The sequence below is a fragment of the Sceloporus occidentalis genome, unplaced genomic scaffold (genome assembly GCF_023333645.1).
Source record: "Sceloporus occidentalis isolate IW3139 unplaced genomic scaffold, rSceOcc1.0.p SCAF_6, whole genome shotgun sequence".
In the NCBI taxonomy this organism is placed as follows: Eukaryota; Metazoa; Chordata; class Lepidosauria; order Squamata; family Phrynosomatidae; genus Sceloporus; species Sceloporus occidentalis.
The window spans coordinates 32938965-32953659 of record NW_028316986.1 but is presented as its reverse complement, the minus strand read 5'-3'; the positions used below and the strand labels follow the sequence as shown (position 1 = coordinate 32953659).

Below are 14695 nucleotides of genomic sequence, written 5' to 3'. Positions count from 1 at the left end.
CAATTTCAAACAGTTCCAGTGAGAAAGAAAAACGGGAGGTGTCTCAAGAAACCAGGATGGATGACTAAGGAACTTTCAACCGAGCTAAGTTTGAAACGGAACATGTATAAGAAATGGAAAAAGGGGGAAATCACGAAAAAGGAATTCAAAGAAATAGCAGGCATGTGTAGGGGTAAAGTCAGAAAAGCTAAAGCGCAGAATGAACTCAGGCTTGCTAGAGAGGTTAAGAACAATAAAAAGGGCTTTTTTGGATATGTCCGCAGCAAGAGGAAGAAGAAGGAAACGGTAGGGCCACTGCGTGGAGAAGATGGCAAAATGCTAACAGGAGATAGAGAAAAGGCAGAATTACTCAACACCTTCTTTGCCTCAGTCTTCTCAGAAAAGGCAAAGGGTGCTCAACCTGAGGATAATGGAGCAGAGGACAGAATAGGGGAATTTCAGCACAGAATAAGTAAAGAGATAGTAGAGGAACACCTTGTTAATCTAAATGAATTTAAGTCTCCGGGACCAGATGAACTCCATCCAAGGGTATTAAAAGAACTGGCAAAAGTAATATCGGAGCCATTGGCAATCATATTTGAAAACTCCTGGAGAACAGGAGAGATCCCAGCAGACTGGAGGAGGGCAAACGTTGTCCCCATCTTCAAAAAGGGGAAAAAAGAGGATCCCAACAATTATTGTCCAGTTAGTCTGACATCAGTTCTAGGAAAGATTCTGGAGCAGATCATTAAACAGAGAGTTTGTGAACATCTAGAAGGCAATGCCATAATCACAAAAAGTCAACATGGGTTTCAGAGAAACAAGTCATGCCAGACAAATCTAATCTCTTTCTTTGACAAAATTACCAGCTTGGTAGATGAAGGGAATGCTGTGGATATAGTATATCTTGATTTCAGTAAGGCCTTTGACAAGGTTTCCCATGACATTCTTGCAAACAAGCTTGTAAAATGTGGGCTAGACAAAGGAACTGTTAAATGGATCTGTAATTGGTTGACCGGCCGAACCCAAAGGGTGCTCAACAATGGCTCCTTTTCATCCTGGAGAGAAGTGACCAGTGGGGTCCCACAGGGCTCTGTCCTGGGCCCAGTGCTATTCAACATCTTTATCAATGACCTGGATGACAGAATTGGGAGCATACTTATCAAATTTGCAGATGACACCAAATTAGGGGGAATAGCTAATACCCCAGAGGACAGGATCAAGATTCAAAATGACCTGAATAGACTAGAAAGCTGGGCCAAAGCTAACAAAATGAAATTCAACACAGAGAAATGTAAGGTATTGCACTTAGGGCGGAAAAATAAAATGCACAGATATAGGATGGGTGACACCTGGCTGAATGAAACTACGTGTGAAAGGGATCTAGGAGTCCAAGTAGACCACAAGTTGAACATGAGTGAACAGTGTGATGAGGCAGCTAAAAAGGCCAATGCTATTTTAGGCTGCATCAATAGAAGTATAGTGTCTAGATCAAGAGAAGTAATAGTGCCACTGTATTCTGCTTTGGTCAGGCCCCACCTAGAATATTGTGTTCAGTTCTGGGCGCCACAATTCAAAAAGGACATTGAGAAACTGGAGCGTGTCCAAAGGAGGGCGACAAAAATGGTGAAGGGTCTGGAGGCCATGCCCTATGAGGAACGACTTAGGGAGCTGGGGATGTTTAGCCTGGAGAAAAGAAGGTTAAGAGGTGATATGATAGCCCTGTTTAAATATTTGAAAGGATGTCATATTGAGGAGGGAGCAAGCTTGTTTTCTGCTGCTCCAGAGAACAGGACCCGGAACAATGGATGCAAGCTACAGGAAAAGAGATTCCACCTGAACATTAGGAGGAACTTTCTGACAGTAAGGGCTGTTCGACAGTGGAATGCACTCCCTCGGAGGGTGATAGAGTCTCCTTCCTTGGAGGTCTTTAAACAGAGGCTGGATGGCCATCTGTCAGGGATGCTTTGATTTGGATTTCCTGCATGGCAGGGGGTTGGACTGGATGGCCCTGGTGGTCTCTTCCAACTCTAAGATTCTATGATTCTATGATTCTATGATTCTATGATAACGTGACCATGCTATCTCACTGTACGTTTCGATATAATTTTGATAAGATCTTTGCCTTGGTTCAAAATTAACATTTTGGCCTATATTAAAAATATTTGCAGGCACTAAATTTGAATACAATCTCAATCTCGTACCTACAAAATGTGTTTAATACATGGAAAGTATTCCAGATTGACAAATACTTTCAGTTCAAGTATATCCCTCCCCACTCCTCAGTCTTGCAACAATATGATACAACGTAGAAAAAAACAACAACACACTATTCGGCAAAATGCTTCTGTGGAAAGAAAATGACTGAAAGAGGATAGTTATTATAGGATGAAAAAATAAAACCCACATTTAAGTAGTAGAAGATATGAGAAAATTTATACCTAGTTTGTTTCAGTATTTTCAGTCCAAACATTGGGCTAGTAAATTGCTAAGTGAGGGGCACAACAGATGGGTAGGAAAAACTGGCTGGAATCTGCATTTTCCAGAAGTGGGTTGAAAACCCACTGTCTCAACTGGCTGCTCCCAAGGAAGCCCGAATGCAGATGGCCTGACCACACAGTGTAGCATTAAGCTGCAGCACTGGGTAACTTTTTTTGTCGCTTCCCCACCATCCATGCACAATGTCGCACAAACACACACCAGCAACTGTCTGTGTCTAGATGCCATCCTACAGGATGGTCGCCTCTTTGATCAGTCCCACCTGTGATCCTCTATTGGAACAGGGCATCAGAGCATTGGTGTGCCCAGTAAAACACTTGCAAAGCACAATCATGCCCCCTATACTTCATGCCCCTTCTTGGACTGTATGGTTTGTGTATGTTGTACTTACAGCCATTATCACTTTTTTGGATTGCCTCCCTGACCATTTAGGTATGCTGGCCCCATCCTTTTTAAATACTCACCTGCACTGGTGCATTAAATACAGCCTTAGGGTTAGGATGGATTGCTCATTCTCATGTCGGGGAATTTATATGCAGTGTCAAAAGTGCGCATTTTCCTGGCTAAGGTGGAATATCCTGGCTTCTTTTTGCTCCAGTTTTTAGCCCTGGAGCATGGCTTCAGTCTGATTTCCGCCTGCTTTGGAGGTGACATCTAAATACCGCACCTTCAAAGCAGGTGGAAACTGCTTTATATGGCCTGTCTGTTTCACTCCCTTAGTAAGAAAAAATCCTGTAGCATCTTAAGAGATTAACAAGTTTTATTTGGCACAAACATCAAGGGGTAGCAGCCCACTTCATCAGATGCATATAATGAAGTGTGCTATAATGTACAAAACTTTATTCTTACCAAAAACAACAAAAAAGTGTATGCTATAACCTGTTAATGTCTAAAGAGCTTGCATTTATTACAGCTGAATTACAAGACCATCCCCTTAGTCCAAGAAAGTATGGTCCACTCCAGAGCCATACAAAATTTGATAACAACATTTCATATGTGTGCTTGAAAAGATATATATATATATAAAAAGATACCAGATATATGGAGGTAATATGTGTAGGTGGACTTGGAACAATAACAGAAAAATACAACGGGAGCAGATTTCAATCTCTTATGCTTTGTCTGGTGTACAAATCTATGTACACAGTTTCAAAATGCTATGGCTGCAAAACACTCAGCTATCCTTCTGCCTGCAGGGATTGGAAAAGAAGAATTCAATCCCCATCTCTTCCCACCCCACCTTTACCATACAAACCAGTCTCTGATTGGGCTGGGACAATACTTAGGTTCAAAACACACTGCAGAAATCATCCAGTTTGAGGCCGCTTTAACTGCCCTGGCTCAGTGCTAGGGGATCCTGGGAATTGTAGTTTATTTTGGCATCAGAGCTCTTTGACAGAGAATGTTAAATGTCTCACAAAACTGCAGTTCCCAGAATTCCACAGCATTGAGCCAGGGCAGCTAAAGCGGTCTCAAACAGGAATATTTCCACAGTTTTGGACCTTAGCGTCCCAAGACACAGATCTCTTTTCTTCAAAACCCATAGGGACTAAAAAGCTTTTTTAAAAACAGTTAAAAAAAGATCCTTCAAGGAATAAAAGCAGCAGGTACAATAAGAGAATATAAATTTCTTCGTTTGCAGGGAGCTCAAGCCCATGCAAAGTTAGATCTCGCTAACTGGTAAAGCATACCCAGAAACATCACCCTGGATGCTTTGTCTGTAAAAAAACAAACAATAGCAACATCAGAATACAAGAATACAAACCTGGTATCGCCCCAGAGATGATTTCACATTGCAAGCTGGTGAATTTCTGCAGTATACTTGCAAATTGAGAACTTCCCTGTTACAGCAATTGTCCCTGAAAACCTAAAATAAAAAGTATGAAACTTGGTTTCACAACACACACAAGCATAAGGACAAAAAATTCAGCACAATCTCTTCAAAGCTTGGAAACATTCTTTTGTGGAACTGTGATTCCCAGCTTTGGCTGAGAAATTCTAAGGCCCCATTCCCACTGGGCAAAAAAGCGGCCTATTTTGCTGCGATTCTGACTCGAATCTGACCCATCATTTCCATTAAAAATGGGTGCAAACAGACCTGGGTTTTTTTACCCGTTTTCGTTCCCATTGGTATATTCCCTGTGGTAATTTGAAGCGGGTTATTTTGCTCCCCATTCCCATTGCCCTTCCGGAACCTCTTTTTTTTAAAAGCAGCTGTCAATCAAGCGCTTGACATCACAGCCAATCAGTCACTTAGGTGCTTTTCCCCTCCAGGAAAGGGAAAAGGAAGCCTCTATTCACCCCAAATCCCTTTGGCTCCCAGGCTCTTCTGTGTCATATATATATATATATATATATATATATATATATATATACTGTATATATATCCCGCCTTTCTCCCAAAATGGGACTCAAGGCAGCAAACATATATAAACATAAAATTGTACAATTAAAATCATAAAAATATAAAAATTACAAATAGAAACCTTTTAAAACATACAGAGTTAAAATTAAAAAGTCCAAGTCCAACCCTCTCATCTCCCAATAAAACCAAGCCTGCCAGATCTCAAAAGGCCTGTTTAAACAAACATGTCTTTGCCTGCCTGCGAAAGGCCAGCAGTGAGGGGGCCAGCCTAGTCTCCCATGGAAGGGAGTTCCACAGGGAAGGAGCAGCCACGGAGAAGGCTCTCTCTCAGGTCTTCACCAGGCGAGCCTGGGATGGTGGTGAGCCCGAGAGAAAGCCTTCTCCTGAAGATCTTAGGGCTCTAGGTGGTTCATATGGGGAGATACGGTCTTTCAAATAGTCTGGACCTAAGCCCTCTCTCTAGGAAAGAGAGAAGGAGCCTCTATTCGTCCTAAACCCCTTGCATCCAAGGCTCTTCTGTGTCTCCCCAGACTCCCTCTAGGAAAGAGAGAAGAGGAGCTGAAGGCTTTCATGGTCGGCATCCATAGTTTTTTGTGGGTTTTTCGGGATATGTGGCCATGTTCTAGCAGAGTTTCTTTCTGACGTTTCAGATGCTGGTGAAACGTCAGATGCTCGCGAAACGTCAGAAAGAAACTCTGCTAGAACATGGCCACATAGCCTGAAAAATCCACAAAAAACTAGAGAAGAGTAGCCTCTATTCCCCTCAAAACCCTTGGCATCCAGGCTCTTCTGTGTCTTCCCATAGTTCCTCTGGGAAAGAGAGAAGGAGCCTCTAATCACCCCAAATCCCTTTGCCTCCCCCATTGCTCCCTGGGCTGTCTGGGGGGTGATCATGCAGGCACGTACTGCAAAGCCCATGTGCTGCTCAGGCGCTCATGCAGAGGCAAAAAAAGAAAATAATCATAATAATAGTTAAAAATGGTGTTAAATTAGGGTTGCCATAAGTCTGGACCTCCAAACCGGGACAAATGTAGGACAAATTTTTCAAATGTAGGGCACATTTTTTTAAAATGGAGAACACGTGGAAAAAATTGATGGTTTTAAAAAAATGTTAATATAAATACATGTTTCTTAGGCATGATCAAAATGGAGGACATTTGGGCATTATTCCTAGACAGATGACAGAAATGTACTTTTCCTTTCTGGCCACCCCCCTCCCCCCATTCCAAACAGCACATTTGGGCACTGAACATGGCTTTACTTAACATGGCAATCTCTTGCATATTTCAGAGGCTTATTCCATAACCAAACTCTTTGAGTTTCACACTGAATATGTCAAGGTGATTTAACAAGAAGTGGGTTTGCCCTCGGATTCAACTGTACTTCTCAGAAGTGTGTACTTGGTCAAGGGACTTTGGTTTTTCTTTACTGCGCATGAGTTTGTAAAAATCAGAGCAACTTACATTGGTCGTGCCTCAGAAGCTGGCTGATATCATCATGATCACTATTCTCTTCCTCCTCCTCCTCTTCTTCTTCCTCCTTGTCCTCCCTCCCTCCCTCCTTCATTCCTCCCCCTTCCTCCTTCCTTCCTTCCTCCCTCCCTCCTCCTCCTCCCTTCCTTCTTCCCTCCTTCCTCCCTTCCTCCCCTTTCCTCCTTCCTTCCTCCCTCCTCCTCCCTTCCTTTTTTCCTCCTTCCTCCCCTTTCTCCTCCCTCCCTCCCTCCTCCTCCTCCCTTCCTTCTTCCCTTTCCTCCCCTTTCCTCCTTCCTCCTGCTTTCCTCCCTCCTCCCTTCCTCCCTCCTCCTCCCTTCCTTCTTCCCTCCTTCCTCCCCCTTCCTCCTCCTCCTCCTCCTTTCCTTCCTTCCTCCTTCCTCCCTCCTCCTCCTCTGCCTCCCAGCCCAGGCCCAAGCGGAGGAGGAGGTGGGTGGCTGCCTTCGCACGCTCTCCTCCCGCCCGCGCGCCAAGGCAGGAGGCAGGCAGACACCCATCTCCACCTCAGCCTCCTTCTCTGCCTCCGCCTCCCGGGCCCAAGGAAGTGCCCAGCGCGGAGGCGCGCCAGGCGGAGGAGGCGGTGGGTGGCTGCCTGCCAGTGCCTGCTGCCTTGATGCGTGCGCACACAGGGAGCGCCAAGCCAGGCAGGCACCTCTGCCTCCTCCTCCGCTTGGCGCGGCCTGCAACGGAGGAGGAGGAGGTGTGCCTCCTGCGCGCGCCCACGCCACCCTCCCCCGCCTCCCCCTGCGCACTGCCTCCTCCTTTGCTTCCTCCACATGGCCGCACGGCCTCGAACGGAGGAGGAGGTGGGTGGCGCGGCTGCGCGGGGAGGCAGGGGAAGGTGGGTTGGCGCCGCACGGGCCCCGAACCGGGGGCTGGGGGCCAAACCGGACTGGGAGGGGCCCCCCAAAAGCGGGTTTGTCACGGGGGCCGCCGGGTTATGGCATCCCTATGTTAAATGGCTCTCCTCACATATCAGTCTATGTGAGGGGAGGTTGCAGGGAGAGTAACGTGTTTACTGCGTTTGGAGCTCAATGTAGCACGATCACCTTACCCTGCTTCCCAGTCCACTAGGGGAAAGGCTATGCGAACGGAAGAAAATGGCACCGGTGATGCAGAAAGAGAACAAAGACCCCCAGGCCAGCCTCTTGAGCACTGTTCCTCCCATCCCCAGGTTCCCGAATCAGACACCCTTTCGTTCCCATTCATTTGCCCTGAATCAGACTCCGGAGGCACAGGAAAATTTGCTAAAAAGCCACTATTTTTTAAAACCGGTTTATCAACCTAAAATTCGGATTTTTCAGAATAATTTGGTTCAGATTTGAATCCCAATGGGAATGAGATCGGAGCAATGTGAATTGAATGCGTGCTCAAATGGAAAGATGCACCCATGATTCGCGTCCTGATCCACGTTATAGGCCAGTGGGAATGGGGCCAAAGAGTGGTAATCTCAAAAAGTAACATTCCAAGCTTTGAATCTTTCAAACATACAGAAATAAAGTCAGGCTTATTATATGGGATTGATTCTTTTACACAGTATTTAGAACACAGTGGCGGTATCTGGTAGCTGCCATGGAAGAAGAGGAAAAAAAAGACATTAAGAGAAATCTTTCTCCATATCAGACTTGTAAAAAACATTTCTAATGTATTTTTTTCCTCATTACGAACAGATAACTATTTCAGTTCTGATTTAAAATATGTCTGGGTGCTGCAAACTTCTATTGATCTTCACATACATTTCAATAATATTGTCCCCCAAATCCCACAGAAGTTGATTCAACAAATGCATATGAACTGAGTTTATTTTCTTACCTCATGAAGTTTTATTATTTCTTTGTCTAGAGGACAGGTAGGCATAACGTTCAATTCTCTTAAAGAAATAGAGAGAAATATAGTTTGCAAAAGAGCTGTAATTGACCTTCCTTTTTGCCAGTGTAATATTCTAACTCTTGGCAGATCCATTTTTAAAAACTCATCAGCATGTTGCAATATAATGTTGCTAATTTCAGCACTCCCTTTGCACCTCACCCATTTTAAATCACTTCAGATTTGGTTTGTTACTGTTAACAACATATCTTTTCATAGAAATTCTGCTGTTGTTTTCAAAGATAGATAGCTGGAAGGAAACTGCCTGAGGAAATTAAATTAACAAAGCCCAGATGAGAAAACCTGGCAACCTAACAAGTACAGTTCATACACAATAACTTTCATGTAATTTAAGAAAATTCAGAAAAGCTCCTATTTAAAAGAGGGGAAACAACTGAGCCTATTGGTATACTATCAAAACCAAACCTGTTTAGATCACACAGAACATAGCTTAAAACAAGAGAAGCTAGTAATTCCTAAAGGGCTTATTCTTATATTTTTATTTTCTTTATCGTCAATGCAAGTCTTAAAACCCACTAACAGCCTATGCATGTCTGTCTACTCAGCTGAACAACCGTCAGTTTAATGCACACAGGACTGTAGTTCCAATACTACTTAGGAAGGGTACCTTCATGTCAGTTTCTCAGTAAAAATACAGCTAGAAGTGTCTGGGCCAGGATTTCAGAAAAGGAAACTAATTCCATCTAAATTCAGTTCACTAAATCAAAACAATGATTTCACAAATCTCATTTTAAAAAATGATCTGCATTTCTTCCCCACAAAAAAGCCATGCTAAACCACATTGTGCCCAATCAAATGTGAAGGAAAGAGCATGTCCTATGCAGAAAGCTTTTCTATGAAAATAATAATAATAATAATAATAATAATAATAATAATAATAGGAGGAAGAAGCAATGAGACCATTAAATGTTTAATTTTGTATGCATACTGTATCTACCAATTAGCATTATAATGACCATACTTCTGGAAACTATAACTTTGAATTTTTGAAAAGCTGTTTCCCCCTGAAAGTTACATTATGAATTAAATCAAAAGAAAACTTGTTGTTTTGTGCCTTCAAGTTATTTCCTACTTATGGTGACTATAAGGACTTCCTTGGGAAGATTTGTCCAGAAGGGATTTTCCATTGTTTTCCTCTAAAGAAGAAAGAGTATGACGTGCAAAAGTTACCCAGTGGGTTTTCATGGCCAAGTGGAGAATCCCAAACTGCTACACCACACTGACTCTCAAGAAAGGAGATTAGAAATGTGCTTACAACATCACTTGTGAAATTGACTCCAGATCTTCAGATTTGTCCCATGACTTCATAACAGAGAGCAAAGTGGAGTCACTATCCTTTCAATTTAGGAGGTGCCCTTACAAACCATACAGTTATTAAAAAAAAAAAAAGGAAGGACACTAATTTGATAACTTCAAGACATGGAAGGACAGTTCTTACCTCAAAGAGACTATGCAGCGCAGGCAGAATCTGTGCCCACATCCTGTTTGATGAGGATTATGAAGGACCAGATGACAATAGGTACATTTGTACCGGTCTTCTAAGATTTCTACAAACTGATAGTCGACATCAGGCTCAAAATCTAGAGAAACTGCACTGGTAGAATTCTGCCGAACGTAGAAATTTGATACGTGGCCTGCAAGGTCTTCAGAGGCCATGGACAAAGAACTATAAATGCAAGCACAAAGAGAAAAACACTGAATATATGTTGGCATACTCTCCATCCCCATTTTTCATGCCGAGACTGTGACCTTTGGGAGAGATCCAGAGAGGGAGAAGGAGGGAGGGAAATGGTGCTTTGTTTCTCCCTTTAGATCTCTTATAACATGCTCCAGTGTTTGACCCTTGACTTATCCACAGTTCATATCAAAATCCATGATTTGGGCCCCAAAAATTGCTCTAGACTTATACAAGAGGTCAACTTATACATGGGTATAATAATAATAATAATAAAATTTTTATTTCTATTTCCCGCCTCTCCCTACGGATCGAGGCGGGATCACATCAATATCAACAATACAAATTGCAAAGTGCACAACAGATTAAAAACAACATTATATAACAATACTGTACAATACAAAACTAATCAACCAGCAATGTTGCAGTAGGGGAATTAAAGCATCTGAATCGCCATCTGTTTTCCATATTATCAAACCAGAGTGGGAATATTCAACTATAGCAGGTTGGGTGGATATGCCCGCCGGAAGAGATCCATCTTTAATGCCTTGTTAAGGCTTCTAGTGTGGTATAAGACGGATCTCTTCCGGTAAGCTGTTCCATAATTTTGGGGCCGCGGCTGTAAATGCTTTATGGGAAGTAGTGACCAGTCTAGTTTTTGTGTATTCCAGCAGTTTCCTCCCTGAGGTTCTGAGAGTGCAGGGCGGATTGTGTAGGGAGAGGCGTTCCCTTAAGTAACTCAGGCCCGAGCCATGTAGGGCTTTAAAGGTAAAAACCAACACTTTGTATTGCGCCCGGAAGCTAATCGGCAGCCAGTGTAAATATTTTAATCTTTATCTTTTAATCTTTATACAGTATATATTGTGTGTTAACTTTTGTAATAACAGTTTTTAATTTTATTGTGCTTATATCACACTGGATCCCATGTTGGTGGGATAAAAATTAATTAAATAAATAAATCATTATCATCATGGAAGATGAGATGTGCCACTTTACCAGTCAGAGTTGAGAATATGGAGCTATTTATTTAAACAAAGGTTTGAAAGGATTTCTTTTAATTTTTTTCTATTATAAAACTGAATGTTAGGAGAATGGAAAAACTTAATGTCTTCTTGTAAATTATTAAATAAAGATTTCCAAATACTGTTTTAACTGACCTGTCCCCCCGCCCCCCAAGAACACAATCTAATGAGTATGTAGATTTTAAAAAACCTACAGTTACAAGTATGGTACTATATACAATTACCACTCTGACATTATTCTTGCCTCTTCTAGATCCCTTTTCTCTTACATGTGAAGAAGTAATTTGTGTTGAACTGCACACACCCCATCAAGATTTGGTTCAGTAGTAATCAAAGTGGTTAAGTTGAAGCATATCATACGCCCATACAAGAGAAGTTCATATTTTGTCACTTCTGTTCACATAAAGTCATTTTGATCTTAGGCTAGAGCTAGGAAATGTTTCGCTGATTCAAATACCAATACAATTTCTGTTGTTAAACAAGAAACAGCCATGTCCTCAAAGTATGAAATGAATTTATCTTGCAAGAGAGGCCTTCTCCCAAGAAGCAATTATGAATATATTTATCCAACAGTTTAAAATTCTTATTTTGTACGTAACTAATGGGTCACCAATGCAGTGCAATCATGCCATCATATCTAAGACAATACATGCAGGTTGTTGTTTTTTTAATTTTCACAGCACCACAAACACCATCTCTGTAAAACTGTGTTTTTATACTATTCCATCCAAATTCAACTTTGGTCTAGAAAGTTATCACCTCTTTCCTCTGGACCATAGGTGTGGTAGACTATTGGCCCACTTAAGGTGTAGCTGGACTATAATATTGCCTTAAATTAATTTATTTCCCAGTATGCATTTTACACAATATCACCCAAGTGTCAGTATAAGCAGACAACTGCTATAGCCACCATTCAGGTCTGCGTAGTTCTAGAAACTGTGCATCATTTCTTTCTGTTTGCATTAGTATGACACAAAGTTCAAATAAAAGAAACAGGAAGCAAATACTCTATTTCTACATCTTTACAGATTTCCTGTCTCAATTCTCAGTTATAACCATTCTGACATTTTACTTTCCCACAAAAGCAGTATCTTTTTTTTACAGTAAATTTCATTACTGTTTTGTTTAAAAGTCCTCCCACACCACTAACTGCTAATGTAGGTAGGTAGGAATGAGGCACTCTGGACCAAATAAAAACCAGAGGTACACTTCCAGGAACTAGCAAGCAATTTTCCAAGTAACTGTCCTCAATGATTATCATTCCTTTTTAGTTCTTATGCCTCAGAGGCCTAATGGGGTGGGAACAGGAGCTGAGAAATGGTAGCTCAAATAGCCTGGTAATATCTTGGTAGTTTGTGTGATTATGGTCAGAAACTAAGTGTAAATGATGCACAATGCAATGATTTACCTTCTGGCTGAGCATGCATGACTACAGGCGTAGTGTGTAACCAAACTTCTGGTACAGCTTCAGGACAATAAAATAAATCCTGGAGCCTAAAAACTTTGGATTCCAATTCAGTTTATATTCCACTGCTATTCATTAACTTTTTTAAACAAGCTATACACATACTAGTGTTATTAGCCTAGAAATGTAGATGAAAAGAGCTGTAGTTCAACAAAAAACCCACAACACTAAAATTACAAACAAGTGAGTTTTCTAGGGCAAATTAAAATGTTATTACTATCTTAGAGGAAAACTCAGCTAATTATCTCTCAGAAAGCGTTCCTATTCTCATTAAAGCTTCAGAGACAAACTCTGTTTTCCCAGTACGAATTAAAAGAAGAGCTATTGCAACTTTACATATTTAGTAATGTTTAATGCACAGTTCCGTGTGCATTTTTAACATGATTATAGCTAAATACAAAATACACATTTTAGACATTAAAAAAGTATACTCTTTGCCATTACTACTTTGGTTTTATTGGTTTCTCAACATACAGTACTAATTAATTTTCAATTGCTTTCCATATAATTAATGCTAATTAGTCTTTTTACTGTATTTCAGATTCTCAAAGTCTGTGATCGTTTCTGCATTGCAAAACCAAATAAGATTCATGTTATTTTAAAAATCCCAGAAGCAGATCTAAAAGAATCCTTACTTACTCTTGCATATTTATTCACATTGAAATCAAGAGCTCCATAGCACTTAGTACTACAGTTATATTTTTGCATTTAATAAATTTTGCCCTCTTTAAAATACTTGTACAACAGTATAAACACTATATGCACTATTTTGGGAACATCATAGGAAAACATTTTCATTCTCAAGTTACTGTATTGTGGTTATATATGATGTAATAATTTCTCCAGTACTGACACCCTTGTTGAGTATTTGTTTCCTTTTGTTAAACATAACCCAATCTAAAGTAACAGATTGGACTACAAATCCCAACAGCCCTCGTCAGCACAGACATTAACAAGGAACATTATGAGTTATCGTTCAACAATATCTGGAGAACCACATCATTCCCAATCTAGACTAAACTGTGGGTTATTTCCCTGGCTTCTTGGGGGAGAGACAGCTAGTTTCTCTGAATCCACATATCGTGAAAAACAAGCCATGGGTTGTGGCTTCTTTATCCACTTTCACAAAAGTGGGAATAATTAGCTGGCATGCACCATATTGGTGATTCACCCTTGACAAGCTAGAATTCTTGTGCACTGCAGCTGTTGTTGCTGCATCCAATTATACTTGACATGTGGAGTGGTGCAAAACTCCAATTGGTAATGCTTGACCTTAACAAGGCTTAGTCATTCTTAGGAGTATTAATAGACAGTTGCCATTCAGTGCAATATATTTTTATTACTGAGAATCTGAAAACCAGCTTTTTTGTGTATTTCATTCCATCCTTGGGACATAAATCCTGTCCCATCACAGAGGCCACCGTAGATGAAACCAATCCAAATAAGTGGGAAAATAGAAAGGTAACAGAATTCCCTCCTACACATATACAGACTGAGAATAATCATATGAAGGTGAGATTTGCAGTGGCAACTATGACCATGTTTATGCTTGCAAAAAACAGCAACAACAAAAAACTGGAATTACTAATGGAAAGAAAGGTTTAGATTCACAGAGAAAAATACAGAAGATCAAACAACTATTACTACTTTACTTCCACAATTATTGGATTGTATTTCAAACCATGGTACGTATTCCAAGACAAGGATAGTTATATAATTAAAAAAGCATATCTTCATATGGCTCTGCCACCATCCAACTCAGAATTATACCTGCTGTACCACTATTGCCACATTGCAGTTGGCCATGTGGTAAGACATATGAGGATTCTGTCATGCACTTAAAGATCAGCACATGATAAAGTGAAGTACTGTATTCCCCTATCACTGCTTCATCTGTTATCTAGCTGCAGCATGCATGCAAATTTCTATAGTACAGAGCAAATTCTGACCATGTTAACCAGTCTGTAGCATGGTTAGTTAGAATACATCTGTTTCTGAATTGTCTTTAGGAACATTACTCCAGCCCAGCTGTTTGAGGGGAGGTGTGCCTATGGAAGTTGGATTGCCTTGCCCCACCCAACACCAACCCAGAGCCTCAAAAGGCACTGGAGGACTCAGCTGGAGGCTGATTGTTTGAATGTTTGACTAATTGGGTTTAATTATTTATTTTTTGTTTTGTCATTGTTATATTTGGAGTTTTTGTTGTATATGGGAAGGGGGGAGGGGAATTATGTGTATTGTGTTGTATTGTACTAGAGTTGTATTATATTGTATTGCATTCCATTAGAGTTGCATTTGCTATTATTATATAAT

General features: G+C 40.9%; 1 protein-coding gene across 2 annotated transcripts in view; it reads right to left on the bottom strand.

Moving 5' to 3' along the window:
• The window catches only part of LOC149310583 (TNF receptor-associated factor 5-like), a 59302-nt gene that overhangs the window by 22285 nt on the left and 22322 nt on the right, over nucleotides 1-14695 (bottom strand). For both annotated transcript variants that reach the window (XM_089529252.1, XM_089529251.1), the window contains 3 exons: nucleotides 9659-9886; nucleotides 8146-8203; nucleotides 4244-4345 (listed from right to left, as the gene is read on the bottom strand). In XM_089529252.1, the coding sequence (XP_089385378.1) occupies nucleotides 4244-4345; nucleotides 8146-8203; nucleotides 9659-9876 (378 nt within the window). In that variant the 5' untranslated portion in view covers nucleotides 9877-9886. The remainder of the gene's footprint in view (nucleotides 1-4243; nucleotides 4346-8145; nucleotides 8204-9658; nucleotides 9887-14695) is intronic.